Here is a 26518-nt window from a genome sequence, read left to right on the forward strand (position 1 = left end):
CGTAAAATCAGGACCACTTTCACTTAGGTATTACCAAACACCGTACGAAGTCTTTTAGAGACAATCCTATGTTGATATGGCCATCCATTCAGAAGGAGTGGCGAAAACAACTTTGTTAAACTGGTCACCCTTGTAGCTATTTTGGATGTCAGAATGACTACATTGGATGAATGTGCTTGTAATGTTTCGTGGCAATCCTCAAGCTAGTTTAGGAGAAGTAGTAATAACTTGTACTAGCGCAGGGACAGATAGACGACCAACAACAGATCATCGTATACTCTCTTCTGATCCATGACCAACAGAGCTATTATATACATGCATATCATGTGCGACAAGCCTTACTTGACACCTTACTCAAGAAGTGTGTAAATATTAAACTAAGACTGAGGAACAGTAATCCTGATTTATTTTTCCTTTGTAGTAATTGCAAACACACCTAAATGTAGATGCAGTCATAGGTATGCATAAATATGTGCTTCACTCGTGTTACTAGTTTCAACGTTCACATACATACATACATACATACATACATACATACATACATATATACATACATATATACATACATACATACATACATGCATACATTCATGCATACATACATACATACATACATACATACATACATACATACATGCATACAGACAGACAGACAGACATGTATCATTGCATCAATACATCAATAGTGTTCATCTGAGCATCCACACATCCATCCCTGCATATATGAATAGTATCACCTATCCATCCATATCTCCATATATCCAGAAAATATGATCCTCAAGCTTCTGAGTCTACATTATCTGTAACTGAATTTGTTTTTCCTTGACTTTCAAACAGAAGTTTCAAAGCACTAACTGACAATACAGATTGTAACATATTAGACTGTCTCTCATTTCCTTTGTCTTTGAAATCATGCCCATTCTGGCTCAGTTCAGATGGCATTGATTCCCTTTTGCCGGCCCATAATTTGGGACTGTTAGCATACCCATCGGTTGCATTAGGTTTGGAGGCCGTGATAGGTTTATTTGCTGCCCTTAGTCTCGGACTATTTATATAAGCGGAGCTTCTTGTTGAAATCTTTGATGACAATGATGATGATAGATGTGAAACCGGTGATGATGATGATGATGATGATGGTGGTGGCTGTGGTGGAATATAATTTGGTGGCACACCGTGACAATTTTCTTTTGGTGGCTGTATATTTTCATAGTTGTCGTCAAATGACACATTTTTGTTTCCCACAGATATAGAATCAATGCTGCAGCATTTTATGGACGAAGATTCCTGGTCAGCATAATCATATATAAATACTTCGTTTGCCTTATCGCAGTCATCACTACTTCCTGTATGGTCATCGTCAACTGTCTCGTACATGTCGTCCTCCATGAAATGCCCCTCAGCTGGAAGGAACCCGGTTCGTCCGTCTGGATCTGCATAATCATACACAAACACAACAGGATTGTCCTTATTTGACTTTTCACCAGAGGATTTGGACGTGTTTGGTAATGAGTTTTTCTGTTTGTTTCCTATGTCATTTTTATCCACTACCTTCGGCTCCTCTTGTGGTTTATCGTATAAATCGCCGTGTTCGAACTCAATATAGTCATCAGCCAATCGTTTGACCTTAATAACCTTGTCGGTAGTTTTCTCTACATCTGCATCTTTCGAACCAATTTCTGTCATTGATTCTACAGAAATATCTTTAATTTCAAATGCTAAAGCTTTAAATTTTTCTATTTCATTATCTTTAGTTCTCTTTGGACTTCTATCTTCGACAGTATTTACATATCCCACACTAGAAATATTAGAAAACAAATTGTCCGATTTAGAGTTTGTTCCATATTTATCTCTTGGACTTTGATCAAAACCATTGTAACTGCCTCCAGAACTGAGATCAACTCTTGGAGCACACTCTTCTGGAATTTGTGATGGTTCCAAATAGCACTCATCTTCATTGGAGCAATGTGAACACTGGCTAAATGTTGCGGAAATTGTATTCGCTGTCTTTGGAGTATCTGTCTCTGAATCGATTGAGCTTGATAAAGATTGTGTCACCACTGTGTTATGCTGTCCCATCGGCGATTCCTCATGTCTAGCTCTGTTCTGAAATTCCAGAACGGCTTTCTTTTCAAGACTGTGCCGATATCTAAAACAATAAAGGTTAGGCTACAAGAGTGTGAAATATTTTGATTTTATATAAGCTTGTATTCATCTTGTTCATGGTGTCTTAATTTATATCCCTTAGTCGTGGGCCATTCTTGTCAGTTTTTGGTACTTTCATGCATATACTCTGCTTAATATTTTGACAATATATGTGCACTGCAATATTGATATTTCGTCTCGCACAGGTATTCTAGATCCATATAAATGTTAAAGTATCGAATGAACGAATAAAAGTTATTTTGAGTTAATTCCCATAGATAACAATAATTATCATGACAATTAAACAGTATATGCTTTTAGCAGTTTCCATGCGCAATGAAAATTTTAAAGTGTTAAAAAAACACATTTACGTTCTGCGATTAGAAAATCCATTTGCTAAACACAATTTTACATGACAGTGACCAATGACCAAAACAGATGGACCATGCGGGGCGCTATCCACAACTTTTAACTTTACATAAGTTTTAAATATGTACACAAAAACTCATTATGTACGTTCGTTCAAAGAACTGACATAATCTGGTTTTGTTCTGCTGATGTGTAATTTGTTACATGCAAAATGTCTTGTTTACCTGTACCGAAAGACAAAGACTCCAACAATAGCAATACCAATCAGGAACAAAATGGGAATCAGAACACCGATAATAATACCAGTATTGTTGTTTGCTGCACCTGAAAAAAAAGAGAAATTTATGAGGATTTTAAGTGTTATTACATTTTGTTGGCATAATGTAAATATACCAATTAGAAGCAGAATATTTTCGCAAATATGTGACATTATTATCGCAATATGTAGTTGTTCGTGTACCATTTTTACAAGTCTGGTTTCCTATGCCAACTTCGCACACATTTTTTCGCGCATTAATATTGCAATTACTGTAACCATTGGCGAAGAGTGTAACATAATTATTGGATATTTCGATATAGGCAGTCACGAACTATGTCCTAGCTACGGGCTGGAAAACTTTTCCTCCATATCAATCAGTGAAATGTTTTTTGTTAAATTTCTTTGCGATGACAGTTATTATTGAGGTTTCAGAGTAGATGGACCTTGTTCACCTACCGCACCTGTTAAAGTTCATACGAGTCTCGAGATGACTGCCATAAATCATGGGTACCTATCTGTCTGGCAGGTAAGTTCGTTTTGAAGTTCAAGACGTTATAATCAACCTTAAGTCCTTTAATATCCTTCTTGTAGTAGAATCATATTACAAGAGTGAATATCTCGCATGAACTATATAAGTTTACATAGAAAGCACAGATACGACAAGATTTAGGTTACAGCAGGCGCCTAAGAACATCTTTACCCAATCTAGTGCGTGAATTTAAACTTGCCAATGAAGCATATGAAAGCCATTAACTGTGAAAATACATGAACAGAGAGACGTTAGTTTTCTCGCTTGCAGTCACGATGCTTATATTGGTTTGTATCAATGACATCCATAACATATGTCTGCGCTTGTATTGATTTGTTTCAAAAAGTTCTTATTTGGATGCTAAAACAGATATTTTAATCCATAGTCGGCCTTAGACCGGCCTAGTGGACCCATCTGGCCCAATCGGACCCGCCCTCATAGGGACCTTGATCGTTATTAATTTTAAAAATATATATATATTGACAGAAAGTAGTTTTAAAGCGATGGAAAAAAATTTAAGTTGAATATCATGAAGCTTGTTTAAAAGTTTATTTCCAAATGCCGTGCCCACGGGGGGCCCGGCGCGTAAATCCAGGGGGCTCGGCCAAAATGATCCAAATCGGGTCCCGCGTATGCTAAGGCCTGTGCTGTTTAAACCAATGGCTCTCTGAAGAAGATGTACACTGACGCAGTCAGGTATTTCGTGCATGGTGCGACAACTTCCGATTTTATACAGGTGTCATTTGCATGGGTTTACGGTTGTAAGTATCCGCAATAGATAGAAGATATCACAATATCCACCCCGTTTTACCGTAAACCTGCTGCATTTAGCAGTCTCATGCTTCGTTCTCTTAACATGCCCCTGATTTAAATAGTTATGATCAACTTTTCTCAAACACTGAGTTGGAGCTTCGTTGACAAGGTAGAATCTACATTACCTATTAAGTTGTGGCCTTATACCAACCCCTCCCTCCTGGAGCTGGGGGAGGGGCAAAGCATCCAAATTCTTAAACCGTCCTTGTTATCTACTCACCTCCACTATTATCCGGGAACTTCTGATCTCGACATGTAACACTCACTGTATACGGCGGGAATGCTGTGTAAATATTGAACATTTTATTGAACGCTTTTGTTGATATACTTAATACAAGTTAAAAATTTAATGAAACATATGTGGCTAACGGAGCTGTCAAACACTAACCAGGCATAGGTATAGTCAAATTACACTGGACAACAAATTTTTACAAAAGTCATGTTACTGAAATAAAATTAGTCAATTCTTATCAATTTTTATGTGCTGAACACGAATATGACAGTCAAATTGCAAAATTGGCTCTAGTTTTTTTGTAATCTGCAAGAAATTAATGTTTACATAATGAAATGCATTCCAATAGTAAAAGGTCAACTGTAATAGCCTACCTATAAAAAATCAAGTCATTGACTACATCTTAGATTTCTTCGCCTGTCTCTTGTACAGCTGTTCGGGAGCATCTCTGAGGAGTGTCCAGCAGTAGTCAGCCAGCATTGTAGTGGACCATTTTCCCTGGTATCTTTGTTCCATTGTTGCGATATCTTGATGAAAACGTTCGCCCTGTTCATCACTAACAATACCACAGTTGCTAGGAAAGAAATCCAAATGGGAATGAAGGAAGTGAATCTTTAGAGACATATTGCAGCCAAGTTTCTTATACTTCATCAACATGTCTTCTACTAGTTCCTTATAGTTTTCTGCCCTAACATTTCCGAGGAAGTTTGTAGAAACTAGGCGAAAAGCATTCCATGCTTGTTTCGCGTCACCTTCCAGCAAGTTGTTGAACCGGTCATCTTTGAAAAGCTCTCGAATCTGAGGACCCACAAAAACTCCCTCTTTAATCTTTGCTTCGCTGAGTCGAGGGAATTTTTCATGCAGGTATCGGAATGCTGGCAAAGTCCGGTCAATGGCTTTCACGAAGTTCTTCATCAAACCTAGTTTGATGTGAAGGGGTGGTAGCAAGATTTTCTGAGCCTCAACCAGAGCTGGGTGTTGGATATTCTTCTCTCCAATGGCTACATTTTGCCTGTGAGTCCATTCCTTCCTCATGTAGTGCATTTCCCTTGCTCGGCTATCCCACTCGCATAAGAAACACATGTATTTTGTATATCCTTGCTGCAGTCCCATTAAAAGGGCAACTACCTTCAAATCACCACAGAGGTGCCAGCTGTACTTGTTATACTCAATGGAATTCAGTAGCTGCCTTAAGTTATCGTATGTCTCTTTCATGTGGACAGCATACGCTACTGGAATAGATGGAAGAATGTTTCCATTGTGCAAAAGCACAGCCTTGAGACTCAGTTTCGAAGAGTCCACAAATAGTCTCCATTCTTGTGGGTCATGAGTGATTTTTAAAGCATTCATGAGGCCCTCAATATCGGAACAGAATATCAGATTACTTTCCTTTCTGAAGAAAGGCTCCAATTGCTGGTGGCGCTTTCGATATGCAGTAATTGTGACATCTTCTTCTAGAAGATTCCATTGTTGGAGTCTTGATCCTAGCAATTCTGCCTTGTTCTTTGATAAGTCCAAATCACGAATCAGGTCATTTAGTTCTTCCTGTGTTATTCTGTGTGGGGTTGATGATGCACCACAGTGAAAATCTGGATCACTGCATGCTGATGAACCAGGAGAAGAACAGGTCGACTCACCTTTGTCTTCGTCAGATGAATCAAGAGAATATTCTGCTGGAGGTTCTGGAATAGGAAGTCCCTCACCATGTGGAACTGGTCTCAATGCAGACGGAATGTTTGGGTAGACTATTCTCGACTTCTTTCGCTTCGTTATTCCGCCGGAAAGAGGAGGAACCAAGCAGAAGTAACAGTCATTTAGGTGGTTGCTTGGCTCTCTCCACACCATTGGGACTGCAAACGGCATTGATGACCTTTTGCAATTCAACCACTGTGAAAGCTGTGTTGTACATGTAGCACAGCATATATGCGGAGCCCAAGGCTTGTCTTGGTCACCAACCTTGCATCCGAAGTAAAGATGATATGCCTTCTTCACTTGAGAATTGATACTTTTCTTCTGGTTGGCAAATGTCACTTCCCCACAAATATAGCAAAAATTGTCCGCGGTATTAACACACTTTCGAGGCATTACTGTTCTTTATTGTACGTAAATGGATAAAATAATAAGTTTTATGTAACAGTAGCTTGAACTGTCTCGCACAACGTCTAAAATATTTTAAATGCTGAACCTATCTGATTGGGCTTTATATAGTACACTGCTTACGTCAGCTTCAGCAGCCGCCTGGCATTAGTATAATAGGCCTACACATGTATAGTACACTGCTGACGTCAACTTACTTCAGCAGCCGCATGGCATTAGTATTGCATTGCATCAGAAAATGATGCAATCAACTGTGGATGATGTGAGCATGATGGTATTATGCAATGTTACATCATTATTCCGGATGTTGCTGCAGTCCTACTGGAGAAATTTACACAGTGAAACATAGAAAATGAGGTATATGAATATCTTCAAAACGAGAGCCAATACAAATTTTTCACGGTTATATTCGTGTTCGGCACACCAAAATACTACAGATTAGGGCCTTTTCAAGTCAGTAATGATTTCACTGTTGACCAGTGTTATTAAAACATCTGCTCGGAATTTTTTTAGGCAATCTCTGTGCTATCTATAAAAGCTTTCTAGCAAATATTAGATGAAAAAAATGTTCTAATGAAACAAATAGGTTGATTCAAATCATGCGTTCGATGAAATAATAAACTCTGTAATTTGTAAATATATGGAATATTAACAGAAAATCTGATTTACTTTGTGAACTTTTCCGACTTTTTCTTTGCAGTGGTGTTTCAATATATTATTTTTATTGTTCAGTACTGTCAATTGAACATATGACATCATGTGTGTGTGTGTGTGTGTGTGTGTGTGTGTTATTTAGGTTTTTAACGTAGCTTTAACTGTAGGTCATAACGCTACGATTTATGCAGTGTGGCAATTCATAGTGATGTCTAGCACCGAGGCATCATGCCGCAGACACGCAGCATCATGTCCCATATAGTCACATATCTCGACACCAGGCCGACCTGTCCTAACACTAACCTCTTAATGCTGAACGCCAAGCGAGGCACCTACTATTACCATTTTTATAAGACTCAAGTATGACTCGGCCGGGGTTCAAGCCCGCGACCTCCCGCATCCGAGGCGGACGCTCTAACCAATTAGGTCACCGGAGCGGTCTAAAATGTGACATCAAAATAAAATAAACTGTTATCCAGTAAGTTATGTAAATGTACAGCTTGTATCTATATCAGGTATCATTGTTTTTGTCGATTTTAAATAATTAATCTGTAAGTTGTTGTTGTTGGGTTTAACACCATTTTTCAGCACACGATATGTTATGCATGGCGGTCAGTGTTAATGGTGGAGGAAGAACCTGGGAAAACCCCGGGAAGAACTACCGACCCACGAGAAGCTAATTAATCTGTACCAAAATGAAGCTCGGTGTAAAAAAGTTTAATTCAGTTTTAAATCCCTGTTCAGTGAAAATGTTATTTATTTTTGGATCTACTTTTTCTCCAGCTGTGCGTGTGAGTAGGTGGTGTTGAAAAAAAACGAGATGCATAAATTTATTGAGGCACAGCTAGTTGGAATCATAGAATCAATCCCATCTCGTTATATTGGAAGGCCTGTTCATACGGGAAAGCGAAGTTTATCAATCTTGTTGTATGAACATTTAATTCGAGTTCCTTGCATATTAATACGGTAAAACCAGTTTTATATTAAATCTATCTTTTCTAGTGCTATATTCTTGACAAAAATGGTATTGTACTGTGGGTTAAAAAAAATCAGCGCCATGCATGGCCTGAATATTCGATAGTCATGCACTCAAATACTTTAATAATACCTGAAAATTTCTATACGGAATACAACTTGTTCTATTTCAATAGGTGAAACATTCGGCTTTTAAGAATGTTGTCGCTTGAGTAAAAACGCATTTCATACGGTACAGCTTGCTTGATACAGCAAGCTTTATAAAAACTTAACGATCTCTCTCTCTCTCTCTCTCTCTCTCTCTCTCTCTCTCTCTCTTTACCTTCAATTTTAATCCATATCATTTCAGGGTAATCCCAGTTGTTCTGGCTGAACATATTATCAATACTAAAATTCGTTTGCCCCTCATTATCAAGGTGTATTACACTTCGACGACTATATACAAAATTTTGTTGCTTGTTTACATCTGAACATTCCGCGCTGAAGTTCGCATCAGGAATGGATATTCTGACAGATGAACAAAACTGACCGTATCCAGGCTTTTGAATCCGAATATCCACAAGTTCCAATGTAACAAATGTGTACCCAGTCTGCACAATTGTGCACGTGTAGTTAGTTGATTGGTTTCTAAAGACTGTATCGTTGGCAGCAGAATGGAAGATGACATTTACTTCCGGTTCTAAGAGCGTTATATCAGCACCGAGATTTAACAGGGAAGTACCTGAAAAAAATGTGAAATATTACACTTTATTTATTTATTTATTTTTAATACTAATAGCTTTAATGGGTAAATGTGAAAAAAATACAATTTTCGCTCAACGAGCACCAGATTAAATGCTACACGTGTAATTAGTGTCGTCGCACGTAATAAAGTGCATATCAATCCCATAAATCAACTCAAGTCACTTATATGTTACTCTTCCAGGTGTCATTTGTGTACTGTTTATCTTTTGGTTCCCTGTCTCTATCGTTTACCTTGCGAGCAGAGACATCGATACGGGTCACTAGTCAAGATATCTTATACTCCACCCGCACCATCATGGGACACATATGAGAATGGGTCAGCAACCTTTTCTCTAATACAATTTTCTTGATCCGTCTTAAATAAGCGTTTTATACCATTATGGGTCCGTTGCAACTGAACTGATTCATGCAGTGTCATGTTCAACAATGAATTCGAGAAAATGACTGGGGTGGAATGAAACTGATACAAATAAAGGAAAGCAACTTAAGACCATGGCAAAGAACACTTTGCAAGACCCAATATATTTACACAACTGAATTTGTAATCATACGATATACTGCATTTACTGATTCAAAATTAATGACTTTAGTAAAAATGAAAATACTAAATTGTTTTTAAAACCAATTACTAGTTTATAGGTTTTATATCAAACAGGATAGATAGGTCATGTATCGAAATAAAAGATAGGAAATAATTTCATTCGTTTCCGTATTTCTCTAGATCGTTTAGCGTTTATATTTACTTTGCTGAGGTTCTTCTAGCTAAAATTGAACAGTTTCTTGTTCGTGTGCACATACCGCTCACGCAGCTATAGTCAACAATAACATAGTTGGAAATATTGCTTGAACATGTTCGTGTATGTGTTAGGCTTGTTCGTACAGCTTGCAGTTTTCCACATGACGACCGCCCTGAGCACTTATCCAGCACTGATTTTGCGTCGTCTTGGTTAAAATCTTCAAAGCAATCACTATAGTTACTGGCACAACAGCCGATTGCTTCCACTTTGCATTGTGGATATGTACTGATGCAGCGCCCTTGTTTCGTTCCATACTTAAGTTTATCCACTTGTATTCGACTTCCGTTAGTACAGTTCAAACTGAAGAATCCGCAAGAAGCGGTCGTTCCCAAACATGCAGAATCGCGAATCATATGAACCTCAAAAATCTTGATACAACACACTGCACCTGCAATAGAAAAACTGCATGTATGGAAATAATATATTGTTTCACCTATAAAAGTTTTGTTTCCCACGATTCTGACCTTAACCGATTGCTACAAGCATCTGAAGTAACCCCTAATTCACCTCACTCCCAAGAAACAAACGTGTTCACAGTCTATAATCATTTTGCCCATGAAATAACTTAATATAATTTCGGAACACCTCTGTGCTTTTTGCAGATAACGGTCAGTTAATTTACTCCTTATATGTACCACGCTCGCCACTTTTAGTTCAGGCAAAGGATGACAATGTTGATAACAAAACGGAATCGTCAAAGAAACGTAATAAGTACTAGTCCGTCGTATATAGTTACTATCAACAACAAAGTATGATGTATTCCTTCGTAAATTATTGTTCCAGTCAGAACACTGTCTGTGATGTAATCAGCATACTATATTTCGAATGAAGGACTTCTTTTAAACCAAAACTGAAGCTAGATTAACTACGAACAATGTATGAACAAAATAGTGGTTTCGTTTTCTCACCAGAATATAATATTTGTATATAAATACAGCTAGAATTAAGTTTACAGAATGTTCAAGATAAACAGGGATATTCTATTACTTACGTTTCCCGCAACAACAAAAATCCTGCTAATCGTAGATGCTGCACCCACGAATATTTTCAACATGTAACAATTGTAAATCGTTGCTCTAACTGCCTCATTGTCGACGAATTTGTTTCCATGCAATGTATATACTGAACGGGGAGTAATCTAGTTAAATACAAAGTCTCAGAACCTGAATAATTTTCCCTATGCAACTTATCGTGCGAAGGAAAGATTATTGTCTGAAATTAAAATATAAACACTGAAGACTGTGCATTGTACTTCCAAGCCACTTATATTACACAAAAAATTACGTATGAAAAAAAACGTTTCCAGGGGAATGGATTATACAAAAAAATTACGTATGCAAAGAACGTTTCCAGGGGAATGAAAAACTGAATGCGATAAGCAATGACCTTAATATAAGTGTTGCAGCTCGTCGCTTAAAATAATTGCATATGAATAATCATTTCTAAACAGCGTCCTTGTTTGATCTTGTTTTGACAGCCGTTAAATCGAGCTTTTATGAGGATCGGAATCTTCTGTCAACTATGGTTCGAACTTGCCCAGCTTGTCAGGTTTCCACACCATGGAATTATCCAGATGTGTGTTCTTGTCTTGTTTTCCGTATGTCAAGATATTTACCAGGTACTCAAGAGTAAATATCCATGCTGATGCTCACCAGTTTGCTGTTCAAGTACAAATCCATTTCGCTGAACAACAAAATGTATGGAATTGTTGTGGGAGCTACTCTAGCATTGGCGACTGGATTGGTTGGTCCATTTTGAGAACTTTGACTTTAATGGATAATTGAGTGCTACTCAGATCGATGTAACCTTCGGTATGTTCTTTGATTTCAATTAGATAAGGGCTAAGGTAGTCAAGGCTGACACATGATAAAATTCTATCCATTGGAATATCTGTATCGTCATCATGATGGGTGAAATGGCAAACAGATCGAGCTCTGACTTGAAGCATTTGCAAGTGTCTCTGTGCAATATTGTTTATTTTACTAATTATTAATTAAACATGTCTAATCTCTGACTGCCTCTGTTATTTTTAAGACCTGAAGGGGTACGGATGTCTCTGTAGGCCTCGTCCTAACGTGGTATAGTAGACGTAGTAGTAATGGATTGGTCGGATTGTGAAGCAAATATATATAGGGATGTCACAGCAATCCAAAAGGTATTTTCTAGTTTGAAGCAACACAATATTTCGTACTCTGATGAAGGCTGCGTTTATACTTTGTCTATGGTGATGTTTTGAACAAAATATTTTCTTTGCGACAAAGCGGATTTTAACATATCTCCTAAATCATTTCTTTGTTTCCTAGCGACTCCTCGGAACGCATGATGCATCAAGATTTTTAACATTCACCGGAGAATCGTTCTCGAGAATATAGTGTCAATGTTATTTTCCTTTCGAGAATAAAATATATTGTCCAAGATCTCTTTTTATACTAATACTGACTCTGTCAAAGTACGATTAACTGACAGGAACATAGTGCGGATGTACAACTTCACTGTGAATGAGATATGTTTCAACCTTCCCCGTACGCTGCGATGACAGAACTTTTAAAAGGAATGACTCTGTTTCCCACCACGTTGTATCTGACCACAATTTAGTACTCCGTCGTTCAGTTCGACAAGGCAAGGAATATATTTGGTGAATCGATCGTTGTAAACATCTTTCATGGGAGACAGACCAGTGCACCCACTCAAAATAGAAAACAAATCAGGACCAAGTGATGGACATTATTTTAGCGTCAGAAAAATGCATTTTAAGATAATGAGCAATTATACGGTCCTAGATTTTTACACTTTTGCAATGTTCCTTCTTTCTTGGCTTTTTCAAACGTACCGTTAAAAATAGCTGCATCGCTTCGAGCAGATGTTGATCAATAAAATAATATCCAACAAAACCTTTCAGTGTTGGTATAGGCTGTCAATTGTGGATTTGCTGGTGATGAATTGTTGGATTCCTAAAAGAGAGGATCGCTTTCTTCAAACTGTTCTTGACCTTGTTTGTTCAGGATACGACGATGAGAGTGTTCTAAAATTCGTTGATAGTCAGGGCTTCCGTTTGACGAATGATTTATTGAAAAGCAAAATTCTCAAACACGTTCATGATCCAATTTTCCAATTTTATGACTTGAAGTAATTTTGGCCGATAAGCAAAATAAGGAATAGCTGGAAATCACATATAAAGATCTGTCACTACGTAAAGTTAAATACAATCGGTTATTCGTACGTCAATGGTTCTGGTTTCCGAGAAGTCACTCGTTATCAAATGAGAATGGTTTTTCAAATTTTCCAAAATAGGATTGCTTTTGCTGTTGTGACTAGAAGAATTTTGACTGGCGTTAGCCACAAGGCTACTAACGTTGTAGTTATCGCCCTTAGTATAGTTCAAAAAAGGATTAGGAAGAACATAACTATGCAAACTGCTGAATAAAATTATCCAGAATTATTTTTCGTTGCTCCGATGACACAATACACCACAAAGATTTAGTAGAAAAAGACCATTTATTTGTATGCACGCTTTCTCCGAACTACACCGACAGAGATTGTTCTTGTAGTTCTTGAGAGAGTAAATTTGACAGCTAGATGTAGCTGCTGTATTTAACGGCACGATGGTTGATTCTTCTTTTACAGCTGACGACATTGGAGCGACAATCCAAGAATCAAACTTATTTAGATATCCATTACAAGGAACTTTCACTTCTTTGAGTCAGCGCTTGCCTACTTTACGTGTTCTTCCATCGAGAATGATTTCAAAATATTATTGTATTCTTTAGTGCCCCTCCCCCCCCCCTTGCAACTCATGCAAGTAAAATTGTCCTTGTAATACTTCTATGTTCATGTCTTCCTATTTATAGACCAGAGGATCAAGCGTACGTACTTGTCCAGCGACAATCTGGTTCTCCAAATAGGTAAATAACCTTTGTCAAATGTGCATATGGTTTGTTCAATGCGAACCCAATATCCGGTTTTTAAAATGCCTTGTCTCGTTGGTACGGTAGGTGACCTTCCAAACAATCGAACAGACACCATCACTTTGTTTTCAGGGATAACTTTTTCCGATGCGCATCCGACGCTACATAAACGTTGCATGACACGGGCGTTTGTTTCATGATTATCGGTGAAGACTCAATCAATTTTGTCAATTCTTCTTCAAAAGCTTTGTTAAAGAAATCTGTACCTTTATCAGTTTGCCATTGTCTTCCCGTAAATTTGAAGATACAGTTTCCTTTAATGCAGAAACGAGTTTCCTTTAATCGTATTTTCCTTTATCCTTATCTCATGACTCCTGCTAAAAGTGGTCCAGCGATCGATCCTAACAAATGAACAGCCGTGTTAACAAGAATCCTATCTGAATAGACATAAATCCTCCTCGTTGAACCAGAATTTTATTCCACCATTTTGCGACAAACGTTCCGATGTTTTCCTAATCGTTCTTACTGAAGCTTGGACAAAGGTACAGTTCCATTCAAAACGTTCAAGCAATATTCACACACGATATCAATGACTCATTTTTGAACTTTTTGCATGATTTTTGTTTACGCGATGGAGGAATGGGTTTCGTCAGTACCGACAAAACATCCCACTGTTTAGCTAAACGAGGATGGAGTCCCTTTCTTTATCTTTCTTGGAGGAAGACTGTGTCTTAGGACGACGAGGAGGGTAACGTGCACTTCACATCTTCGTGGTTACATTCTTTGTTTCAGAATCAAAACAAAGTACTTAAATGAATCGTACCATACACACACGTTATGTATATACTGGAACTCGAATCCACTGATTGTCGACACAACGAATAAACTTCATTATGATAGCCCTTAACCACGATCTGTTTTCAACGGGCTCAATCGAAACTGTTCTTGCTTGAATAAATTAAACGTCCCTGTTCTGTCTTGGATGTTCTGTGTGAGTGAGGCCACTTTTGCTTTAGCTGTAATGGCCAAAGGAGAAGAAGACGACGTCGTTGTCGTCGCCGGAGAAGCAGAAGTTGCTTTAGAAACGGGTTTCCAATTTTCATCAAATTAGGAAACAGTTATGTTAAATCAATGTTGGCAGGCACCATTGTGAACTGCGAAGAACCAAAAGCAGCCAGAGGAGACACCGTCACAGAGCCGCGTGGCGTTCTGGAGTACGTATGTGTCCTAAGAGCAGTACCTACTCTCTTTCTGGCAGATATTTTCACTTGGGACTTGTCTTTTTGGGATGTTTCTATTTCTTTCGTGAACTTACTGTACCAACAACACTCTTCGTTTGTCTGTACGGAGCATGGATTTTGTTTCTTTTAGATTCGGAATCAGGATCCCATTGTAAAAAGATAAGAATAATGATACCTCCGAAAGAATCACTTGTTCGTTTTGTTTTAGTACCGATTCTTTGATCTACCAATTGTGACAACGCTACTTTATGCTTTTCAAATAAGCTTTTCAATCGATGGGGTATGTAAATTGATGTGCTGTCAAAGTAAATCATCTTAAGACTTCCTTGAGACTGGTTTCTAACGAACGTGTCCAAACATTTGAATTTCGGTCGCGATTGATACCATACGGTGTAAAAACCAATTTGGCAGGAGAATGACACTGACAGGATTTCATGTTGAATACGAAGTGCATGGTGTTTTTATAGGGTTTTTTTAATTCTTCAGACAGACGCCAAAGAGGACGTGTAGATGACACGACCTGCTTCTTGGCACCAATCGTGAAACACATTGGTTCGAAATCTCATATAATTTGGAGTAATGGGTTTTAAATCGAAGTAAATATACATTAGATGTTTAATTGGCATCGTCGCACGCATAATTTAGCCAAGGTGTCTCTAACTGCTTGTCTAATATTTGCATTTGAGATCTTTCTTGGACTTGTACATCCGTTGGGCATTGAGACTAATGGTGTGATGTTCTTTATTTTGTTGAAATAAGTTTTGTATGATTTAAATAATAATGTCATTAAGGCGATGTCCGCTCGTGTAAACTAAAGTTATATTTCTTCTTCATCTTCATTCTGAATATGACAAGATGTGTCTAACTAAAGTCAGAAGTCAGACGCGATCCCTTCGTCTTCAGGAGGAATGTGTAAATGGATTGCAACTCTCTTTAACACCTTATGATACTCTGAGGCTGGCGATTAAACAAATGTAATTTGTTTTCGATCAAAACGTTTCGAAAATTCATTTTTTCCTGAACCGCTAGGTTCCGCAACCAATAAGTTAAAGGGTTGGCGAAGATATAGTGCTTCCAAACTTTGATGATATAATCAACAGCACGCGATATTTTATATATCTCATATACATTTAATATTGTTTCAGAAAGTGTAACCACAATAAAGAACATATTAGCCTTTAGAAAGTAAAGCAAGAAAATACGCAAGGGATAAATGACTCCGTTATTCAATGAGGTATAAATTAAAATGACCAAAGCTGCATATAAACAAGTCAGATACAATATTTTTGATATATTCGTGTACTATGAAATATGTGTACAAGCTCTGGTGTTCTTCTATTCTCTACAAAATTCAGCGTCTCTAATATCTTCGGGAATGTCCGTTCTTCCTCACTCTTTTATGTTTCTATGATTATACTTCTTTTTCTTCTAGTAGTGTTTCTAACACTGTCTTTAATTTCATGTTCACTTGTATTGGTTCAAAGTCCATTTCATTTCTTGGATTAATGAAACTCGATGTATAGCATAGTAAGCCATTTCTTGTGTCCAAGCACCGAAGCCAATACCTTTCCAGTCACGTACAAACTTGCTTTGATCGCTACTCTCAATATTTTCAGCACACTCTGTCATTCGCGCACATATAAAATTTGGGTGGTCATACTTTTGAAACATGTGCTGCTCATAAAAAGACAACGACGAATTTGTTGGTAACGAAATCTGAAAAAAGTAGTCACTAATATGCACACCACACGTAGTCCAAAATTCAATAAAAACGTAGTAGATGGAATTGGTTCTTTTAGAGATCTTGACAAACCTCCTAGTCTTGAACACTGACCTCCATCCACGAACTTTGTTGCAACACTGATGACAAGTCGTAGCATTGTAAGCCTTACATCCACAAAGCGTTTTTGCTTGTGACAGTTTTGCTTCATATACTATGGAAATAGCAATAGTTCTAAACCTGGAAAATGATTTTGAGTTTGCATTTGACGTATGTCTCGATAAAAGCTCCGTAAACGGTTAGTAAATGCATTCTCATAGCTCCAAAGGCAGATCCTGAATGTGCTCTAAGACTGCTACACTAGTCGTTCATATGCATGTGTTTCTTTCTGAGCAAACAGGCATGCTTTCTACACATGGTATCTACTGATACAAAAACGTTTCAGTCAACAACACATACCAGACCTCTGAACATAAGTATTTGTTCCATCTGAAGACTTTCAGAGCAATCAACGCTTTTGTTGCATTTAGGTACTAGTAAGTAAATCGTTTATTTCGTAAAGGATGTAATTGTTCTTGCTGTTCACTTGAATCCGTACGAGCGCTTTGTAAATGCGTTCTCGTGGTTCAGGAGGCAAACTGCAAATGAACTCTTCTAAAGTACCCATCAGGATAATAAGCATGCCTCACCAAAGGAAGGTAGTGACAATACGGATACCAGCTGATATAAGCCAGGACAGCCTAGTCTTCATACTACTACTCGTAGATCTTCACACCACATCTGAAATAATGTACATCGTCTGCTCGTGACTAGTAGACAAATCGGGCTTTGGCTAATGTTTTGATAATTGGCATTTCATTCAGATCGTTGGGCCATTGTCTGAAGGACTTTAGTCGACTCTAAAAGTTAAAATACATGTTTGGTGTGTGGTGTTTATTATTGCCACTGTAATGTCCCTATTACTAGTATGTAATAATAAAAATAACTAAATGTAATCTTTTTTGAAGAGGAAATAACGACCGTCAGGAATCAAAAATAAGTGAGAAAATGAAAACAAAGAAATCAACGTAACATCAATAGCAAATTAGCTGACACAAAATAAAGTATTATTTTGAAGAGGAAATAAAGAAAGTCAGCCAATTCGTCAAACATCAGCAGTCATGATTAACTGATACAATGCAGACAATGAATTCAAACTCATCAGTCCGAGCTGACACATGGGTGATTCGACGGTATCAGGCCATCATAACCCTACCCCAGCCACAAAACATGTCAAGACTTTATGAAACCCGCCAAAACCCTACCCCAACCATAACATCAACATTAACCAAACCAGCCATAACCCTGCCCCATCAGCAAAAACACGTCAACATTTATAAACCCGCCATAACCCTGCCCCAACAACAAAAACACGTCAACATTTATCAAACCCGCCAAAACTCTACCCCAACCATAACATCAACATTTATCAAACGCGCCAAAACCATACACCAACAACAAAAACACGTCAACATTTATTAAACCCGCCATAACCCTACCCCAACTACAGCATCGACATTAATCAAACCCGCCATAACCCTACCCCAACAACAAAAACACGTCAACATTTATAAACCAGCCATAACCCTGCCCCAACTACATCAACATTATAAACCCGCCATAACCCTTCCCCAACTACAGCATCAACATCTAAAAATCCGCTATAACCCTTCCCCAACCACAAAGGATATGATTGCCATTTAAACCACATACAGGTGTATATTAGAAAGATGTCACTTACCAAGAAGAAATACTTTCCACGTCATAATCTCTGAAAAATTCTTCTACTACTGTGTAAGTACCAAGTACATGCCTCTAAAAGAGACAGATCAATAACTAAAATCCAAAGCATTAAGAGCTAGCTCTCTCCCTATAGCGCACACCGACATCATTGTTGACACTGTTCTCCGCCTGAACTGTACTAAAGCATTGTTAAACGACCAAATGGAAATTAGGATTGGTTCACAATTTGCTAGGCCACCTTTGCACACCTTCATTGGTAATCCGTTTTACCTTTCCCTCGACTGTGACTAAGCCACGGCATAATGTTATTTTTGAAGAAAAAAAGACCTTTGTATTTGTTTAATCGTGGAGTTACTGTTTATACTTAGTATGTTCTCCATGAATAATCCGTGTTTATGCCATTGAATAATTACTTCACTGTCGATCGATAATAGTATGTGTTATCATATGACCACATTGAATGACACATTGGAGTCGTGTCATTCTGTATACAAGTGTATGCAAATTTGATCATAATTACAGCTGGAGGATATATAATATTTAAATAATTAGTCTTTCTTTATATCTATTGTATCTAATGTGCGTACATATTTCGTTATTTGTATTTACTATTATTTGGCTTTATTTTCTTCTGTATTTGCCTTAATGCAGGCTTCGGATTGTCATTGTACTTTAATTATTATATAAAGTATTCTTATTATTGTTGTTGTTGTTGTTGTAAGGTTTAACGCTATTTTTCAGCACACGATAGGCTATACATGGCGGCCAGTATTAATGGTGGAGGAAGAACCCGGGAAAACCCCGGAAAGAACCACCGACCTACGAGAAGCTACTGGCAAACTTTCTCACATACCCACATTAGCCGAATCTGAGACTCGAACCCACGAAAGTATTCTTGTACGGATGATGATGATGTAATTTACAGGTCGATGAAGGCATAAGTAATTATCAAACGAAATGGTTGCTTTCGATAATACACTTAAAACCTGTTGTTTTGTTTTCAAAACTGAATTCCCTCCTATAACATTTTATCTCCCAAACGAACGGAAAACATTAAAGAGAGAGAAGGAGTAAAATGTATTTATTATTTAAATTTGTACAGCAAGTTACATGATTCTCATGACTATAATAATTTTAAACTATTAAAAACATGTTTTATTATTTACTTTATAAGTTTAGGCAGAAGTACCGGCAAACTGCTGAGTGAGTTATTAAACGTCTGAAATTTATTTGCCAATAGTCAATAGCTGGTTGGTTTGATGGTTAGTTGGTTGGTGTTTATTAGCACTTTCAAAACATTATTAGTAATACCATGCAGTAGGAATGAGAGAGCTAAGTGCTTTCACCAAGGACACCCTGACCCGGCATGGACGGGGTGAGTATCATGCCTGCGACCCTAGGCTTTTGATTATAATACTCTACCAACTGGGGTACCGCTGCTCCCTGCCAGTAGACAAATAACTTTCCAAGAAATTTCAAAAGATATAAAAGCCAAGATTGACCCACTTGGCTGACACAGACAGAGATGCTGTAGGCCACAAAATCAAGCGATTTCCGTAAAAACGGCAGTCACGCAAATTTCAAAATATAGAATAAAGCATGCAAATTACCCGCGGTTGTCCCGATTTCTATACGCAATGCGCAATCTTTTTAAATTATATTTTAAATTTAAAATACTTTTAAAATTCAAAATAAATGTTTGTCAAATCAATCTTTTGTACGTCCTTTTGTCCACACTTTTATGACTGAATACTATGGTGTATGCAAAAACTATGGAATGATTCCATTTAGTTAGTTCTAGAGGGATATAGTAAACTGATTCATAGATCTCTTGTGATGATTCCTTATCGGAGCACCCCAGTTTTGTAGGCAGAAAAAAAAATGCTATATGTAGGACTGTGGTTCTACAAAGCTAGATTGAATGAATATGCTAAGACTGACGTTTTATGTCTCTTTCCACATGGATGATGGTAACATACACCCACACATCATCTGTAAATAGCGCATGTCTGGCAGATAAGACAACTGAATGCAGGAATGGAACAGCAGCTAGGTTCTTTCTGACGGCACACAAGTGTCCATAAGTTAATCGCTATGTCCTTTCCTGGGGTACGTAAATATAGGCCGTGCTGGCACTAGCAATGACATTTCGTAGGGCACTGAAATATACAACAGAATGGTAGGAGTGAGGCCAATTCCTGAACACACACACACACACACACACACACATACACACACTGTATGTGTATGCAGATGGTAATCATTCCGTCTTTTCGTAGGAATACCCATAAGTACTCAGAGCAAGCAGAAATGTCTTTGCGGTACTATATCCAAGTAATATGAACTAATCCTGGTGGCATTTGCGGCGTATGTACATGTACATGTTCTAATGAGGTCATTGTATTACCACCTGACTGCCAAGCAAAATGCAAGCTAATCCAGCTGTTCTGCCTTGTTCCAGATAGCAGGTCATACCTGAAAGGAGAAACACGTTTACTTTTCTCAATGATCTTTTTATGTTTTTAATGTTATAGATCACTACACTCTATGTTAATGAATCGGAAATGTATTAAGTGTACTAGATATGTAGATTTCAAAATGACATTATGTGTATTAGCACCAAAAAAAAACATGAAATGTAGCCACTGTTGCACTCAGAGATAATAGGCAGTAGACATATCAAAGTGCCGAATCATCCACAAAATATGAGAAGTGTCCTTGTCAACATATTTTGTAGGTTAATTCAGTAACGAGGAACACTAGCTTATCACAAAGTTTAAATGCATGATTTTAGTCATACTGAGTTTAAAGATAACAAGGTAAATCTTATATACGTTCATTTTATTAGTAGGCTCAGTCCTTTAACAAAAAATAACCATGACCCATATCATGTTATTTAGTTTTGCTATTGATGACTGACTTCAACTTGTTTTCATTGCGTATTTACTAAGGGGTGGGAGCACAGTACATGTTAATGTCCAAAAAAAACAGAAAAGATAAATGTGATATGATTATTATCAAAAAATGTTCGAGTGAAAAAAGACTCAAATCATTCAATGTATTTCAGCGAAACCTGCACACATATCACGTTTTCTGTTTACTTAGCATATTCTGCATTCGCCATATGTATGTTACCATGGAAACAAAGTGTAGCACTTTTCACTATATTTAGCTGCTCCAAAATGAATGAATGTCAAAGTAACCTCCTAAAATCTGAAAAAAAAGCTTGAAACAGTTCCTACACATAAACGCGTGGCCGTACCGACATTTTAACGAAGCAATATAATTTTTTTACTGTATAGAAATGATGTCCACAAACCTTAATATGGCTGTGTTTCCTAAACTAACGATATCATCAACATGTCATTCTCGGTAAAATATTAATGTGGCAATATGTCGCATGTTCTGACTAAAAGTTGTTTTCATCTAACCTTCAACATGGCACCAGAGTGGCCATCTTGACAGTCTTGTTACACTGCTCCTCTTGCATAAATCGTGGCATTGACCTTAAGTTTTCACTATAATGCTTCTTGCAATGTTTAACAGCTTCTGAATGAAAACGATGCAGCTCTTACGAAAAGAATCCTGTATGAACCTTTATGAAAGAATATTGAAAACCAGATATAATAGACCTTTGCCAAAGTTGCTCCAAAGCCTTTCCCACGCTCATTTGTACAATAAAATTAATTCTAATCGATCCAAAGTTACGTAATTTGCCATAGTTATTATGATAAAATTAAACGTAACATAAATATCGAAATTGCAGCAAATCTGGATGAATAATTTTCAGTTATTGCTACTGCAAATTACTATATATTTTCTATACACTGCCGGCACCAGACCCGGCCAGACTATCTGGCACCCAGAGCAAGGTTAGATTCTGGCGCCCCCCCCCCCGAAAATATCAATTTCCAAATTTATAAACAATAAAAAAAAATTTAAAAAATGAGCCCCCTGAAATCAGCGCTTTAGGCGGCTGCCTAGTTTGCCTATATGGTAGCGCCGGCCCTGTTTCTATATTTTAGTTCATGTTTGGAGAACCAGTCCCAAATATTTTCGTGCATTATGTAACACTATGTAATCGCCAACACCAGACATCAGCTTATAACCCGCTCCCCCTCCCAAAAAAAAATCGTTATTGGTGACGACTTAAGCAATTGTTCAATAAGGTTGGTTGACATGTCAGAAAGGTCTATTGACCTTGGGGTCTAGTAAAAGGACATTCTTGCAGTTTTTACCTTCATTACGCTTATTGTTACGTGTTTAGGCTCAAATAAACAGCAACACAAGAAAGAGTGAAAACAACAAGATTTGAAAATTTTAACAAGTAATTTATTTCCCATTAAAAATACTGTAAAAATGACAAAAATAAAAACTTACGGTTTTAAGAATCAAATCCAAAAGTAAACCAAGAATATAATTTAGAAGTCCTATGAATAAAATGCTCTAATGATTTCAAGTTCGAGTCCCGACGAAGAATCCAGGATATAAGGCGATGACTTATGCTGTATCCTGTTCAATGTTGCTGTCTACAGTTCCTTGAAGAAACACAAAAAATAATCCTCCGGTTTTGGAAATCCAAATTTTTTAAGAAATATCTTTGTTCAAGAATTCTGTATGAGCACAAACATATTTCCAGAGAAAAGAATGAATCTTTTAGAATCCAAATAATTTGAAGACAAATTAACATATAACTCGAAAACTGGCTTCAACAGAAGGAAACGATTTGACATCAATCGTTTTGTGAGCCCACACTGACTAAATGCTCTCTAAGAATCACTTATTGAAAACTAACTAACGCACAATTTAGGAAATGCCTGAATTGTGAAACAGAGGATCACGTAATCATGTTTACATATATAAAAAACGCACTTAGCCCCATTATGACCTTGATAAAAACCAATCATTTTATTCCGAGGAAAAAAGTTGTTGTTTTTTCTCAATAAAACTATTTACAAGCCTAGGGTCACGTATTCAATACAGTCTCAATCTCACTCTTTTTACCCCCAGAATAAAAATAAATATAAAAAGAACTTGCTGACGTGACTGTTACTAAATTTGAATTAAGGTCGGAAACCAGGTCAACCTTGTGTGTTTACAGAAATGAACAGTCAAGGTTAAACTATTTTATGGAAAAAGTACGAGTTCCTAGTCAACAGAACTACATTGTTTTGATTTTTAATGAATTTTTTAAAACATGGAAAGATTTTAAAACTTACAAACAATTAAATAAGATATAAATTAATCATATATATATATATATATATATATATATATATATATATATATATATATATATATATATATATATATATATATAACATTATGAAGGAAGTCAATTCTAAGCCTACGTGCGAAATTTTGACCTAACATAGTATTAGCTTCATTGCAACGAAAGAATTGATCTTCAGTACTTGAGCGATTGATTTAAGGTCAAAGGCTTAGACACGGGTTTTTAGCTATGATGGCATGGTTGTTATCAAACCTATTTTGCGGCTGTATATAAAGAATACATTGAATAATGCCACTTAGATAACAGTTATTGCTTTCAGTTTTCTTTTGTTTGTTTGTTATTAAGGTTTTTATAATTATAGATAAGGTAATTATGGATTTAAACCAACATAGGAATTGCGTGTATCTTGACTGTGTCTGAGGCAAGTTCGATGATTTTATAACCAAGATATCAAATTAAAGGCCAAAGGCTATGTCAAATAAGTTGTACTACACTCGCAGCCATATTCTTCCCATGTCAACTCAGACATTATGGAAACACTTTGGGTATCAGGTTTGCTATGTTAAAGTTTCTGTAGAATATAAGAGATAGTTTCAGTACTCAGAAATTAAAAGAATAAAAGGTCCAAAGAAACGGTACTGTCTTCGATTCCTTGAAATTCGTTTCAGCCATTAGATATTATGTCCCTTCGATAAACTAATGTTTTAAAATATAATCTTGGGGTATGGTCCTGTCCTATCATATATACCACCTAAAGCTTGCAAGCGCGTACACAAAGATAAAATACTCAGCATGATAGCACAAATCGTGCGATATTTGTTCCTACACACACCACGCCCCACCCCAACCTCACCGTCGCGGTATGGAAGTAAATATCTATGTTAGCTCACAGTGAGACACCGCAATGGATCGGTCATGTAAGTAGTGAAGGGGGGCACTTTACGTACAATGGGAATTAGCATTACAGACCCCCCCCCCCCCCCGGGTTAGATTACGTACAATGGAAATTTAACATGGCGAAAAATCGTGGGTCAGATTACGTACAATGGGAATTAACATTGGAATAAATCGTGGGTCACTTTACGTACAAGGGGAATTTAACATGGGAATAAATTGTGGGTCACTTTACGTACAAGGGAAATTTAACATGGGGAATAGATCGTGGGACTGTCTAGGGACAATGGGAAATTTAACATTACGGAAACCCCTGGGGGATATAGCCTCAAGGGAATTTAACATATGGAAATTGAACATGGTGGATCTGTATAGCGTCAAGGGGAATTGAACATGGTGGGACTATCTAGGGACAATGATGGTAGAGGGTCAAACACAACAGAGACAGAAACATACATACACTAGTACAAGCGTGGGATTTATATATAAAGCATTACCAAGACCTAAAATCTTGCTGGGGTGTTCAAAAATTTGCATAATTGTAATGATGCTATAAATAGCTATAATCAAGGAAATACTCAACGACAAAATGGATGTGACTAAAAGTAATGTTAAAATGACGAAATTGTCCCAGAATTTAAAGGAAAATAAACATATCCCGAAAATTAAGTTACAATGGTTTAGACTAAAGTGGATAAAATTAGTAACTACTTACAATATCAACTTCTGTGACGATCGTGGATAAATAACTATGTATCTATAATCAGCTGAAATTCCTATGAAATCCCACTATCTATTTATAGCTCCAACTTGTGGGTTTTTCCTTTGGAAAATCCCACTATCTTTTTATAGCCTCAGCTTGAGTGACGTTCCTGTTTATGAATTCTAGTATATATGTATAGCTACAAAATGTGGAAATCCCCAAGTCGATATTTATAGTCTCAAAATTTCCAGCGTCAGTGACGTCACTGTACTGAACACTAGGGGATAAATGGCAACAGTGTTGCAAGTGGCTGACCTGAATACGCGCTACTGTAGGTAGGTAGGTAGAGTGTATCTGATAGGGATAAAGTGAGTTTTATAGGGACAGAGACCAATACACACACACACATACACACACACACAACATACGCGCGCAGACACACCCAAACACACACACACACACACACACACAGAGGGAAGAGGAAAAAACAAACTCCAAATATACTATCCACACTCGGGAGGAAGAAACAAAACAACCAAATATACGATCTACACAACGTACGCGAACACACACACACACACACACCACACGCGCACACACACATACACACACACACACACACGCGCGCGCGCGCACCACAGAGGGAAGAAGAATAAAACCATTATACACTATCCACACGGAGTGAAGAAATAACCCTTTACATATACTATCAACAGAGAGTGAAGAAAATAACCCATTATATTCCATCAACAAAGAGTGAAGAAGAAAAAGTTTTTTGAAAGAACCTAAGCCCTCACCTGCAATGACCAACTCTGCCAAACACCTACACCCCACCCCCACCCCCACTCCCAACACTACAAAACTCATTTAACCCGTTATTTTATGGCATCAGTGTGTGCTTTAGGAAACATCAAGACACAAAATGATGGATGAATAGACTGACTATTGTTTACGAACTTGCATGCCTAAAGAGCGTGCGTGAAGGAAAACATCCTTCCATTTCAGTTCTAACTAAAACATGATCCAGAGGGATAGAGAGAGAGGTGAAAGAGCACAATTTCATAAAGTGTGAGTAAAAACAAAACACGGCATCCTTATTATACAATGTCAAGACCAAGAGACACTTACGTGTTCTTTCTGGTCTATTCTCTTTTAGAAGGTAGTATGAAATTTCACATCAGGGCCAACCCATCGGCTCACATTGTCAATTTTTCCATTTCCATGTCTTTACTGGCACAAGTTCTTCATCATCTTCAATTTCTTCTTCTTCTTCTTCTTCTTCTTCTGAATCTGAATCCCTCTTCTCTGTTTCGTCTTGTTTCTGTTTCTTTTCTTTTCTCGTAGGGCACTCTGAATTCCAGTGTCCTTTCTCCTGACAACGATATTAGGTATCTTGACTTTTGTCTCTCTTTCTTAGACGAAGCAGGTA

At 37.4% G+C, this 26518-nt stretch overlaps 1 protein-coding gene across 2 annotated transcripts; it reads right to left on the minus strand.

The window, feature by feature from the left end:
- Positions 1 to 389: 389 nt before the first annotated feature.
- Positions 390 to 18653, minus strand: LOC149792317 (uncharacterized). 2 transcript variants are annotated; one of them, XM_089970892.1, is made up of 6 exons: positions 18258 to 18653; positions 9613 to 9999; positions 8393 to 8791; positions 4333 to 4395; positions 2736 to 2835; positions 390 to 2146 (listed from the first exon to the last, which is right to left on the minus strand). In XM_089970892.1, exons 1-6 carry the CDS (start codon positions 18280 to 18282, stop codon positions 778 to 780), a joined length of 2343 nt encoding a protein of 780 aa, XP_089827018.1. In that variant the 5' UTR covers positions 18283 to 18653; the 3' UTR covers positions 390 to 777. The 2 variants fall into 2 exon arrangements, with proteins under 2 accessions (XP_089827018.1, XP_089827019.1); XM_089970893.1 differs by lacking the exon at positions 9613 to 9999 and having other exon boundaries at positions 18258 to 18651.
- Between the last annotated feature and the right edge of the window lie 7865 nt (positions 18654 to 26518).

Source organism: Sinohyriopsis cumingii, chromosome 9, assembly GCF_028554795.1.
Source record: "Sinohyriopsis cumingii isolate HCF-2022 chromosome 9, ASM2855479v2, whole genome shotgun sequence".
Taxonomy (NCBI): Eukaryota; Metazoa; Mollusca; class Bivalvia; order Unionida; family Unionidae; genus Sinohyriopsis; species Sinohyriopsis cumingii.

Coding starts and splice junctions, on each gene's coding strand:
- LOC149792317 (XM_089970892.1), bottom strand. CDS start 18,282: ATGACGTGGAAAGTATTTCTTCTTG. Junction 4,396..8,392: donor GATATGGATTAAAATTGAAG/GTAAAGAGAGAG, acceptor ATATTTACACAG/CATTCCCGCCGTATACAGTG. Junction 2,836..4,332: donor GTTCCCGGATAATAGTGGAG/GTGAGTAGATAA, acceptor CTTTTTTTTCAG/GTGCAGCAAACAACAATACT.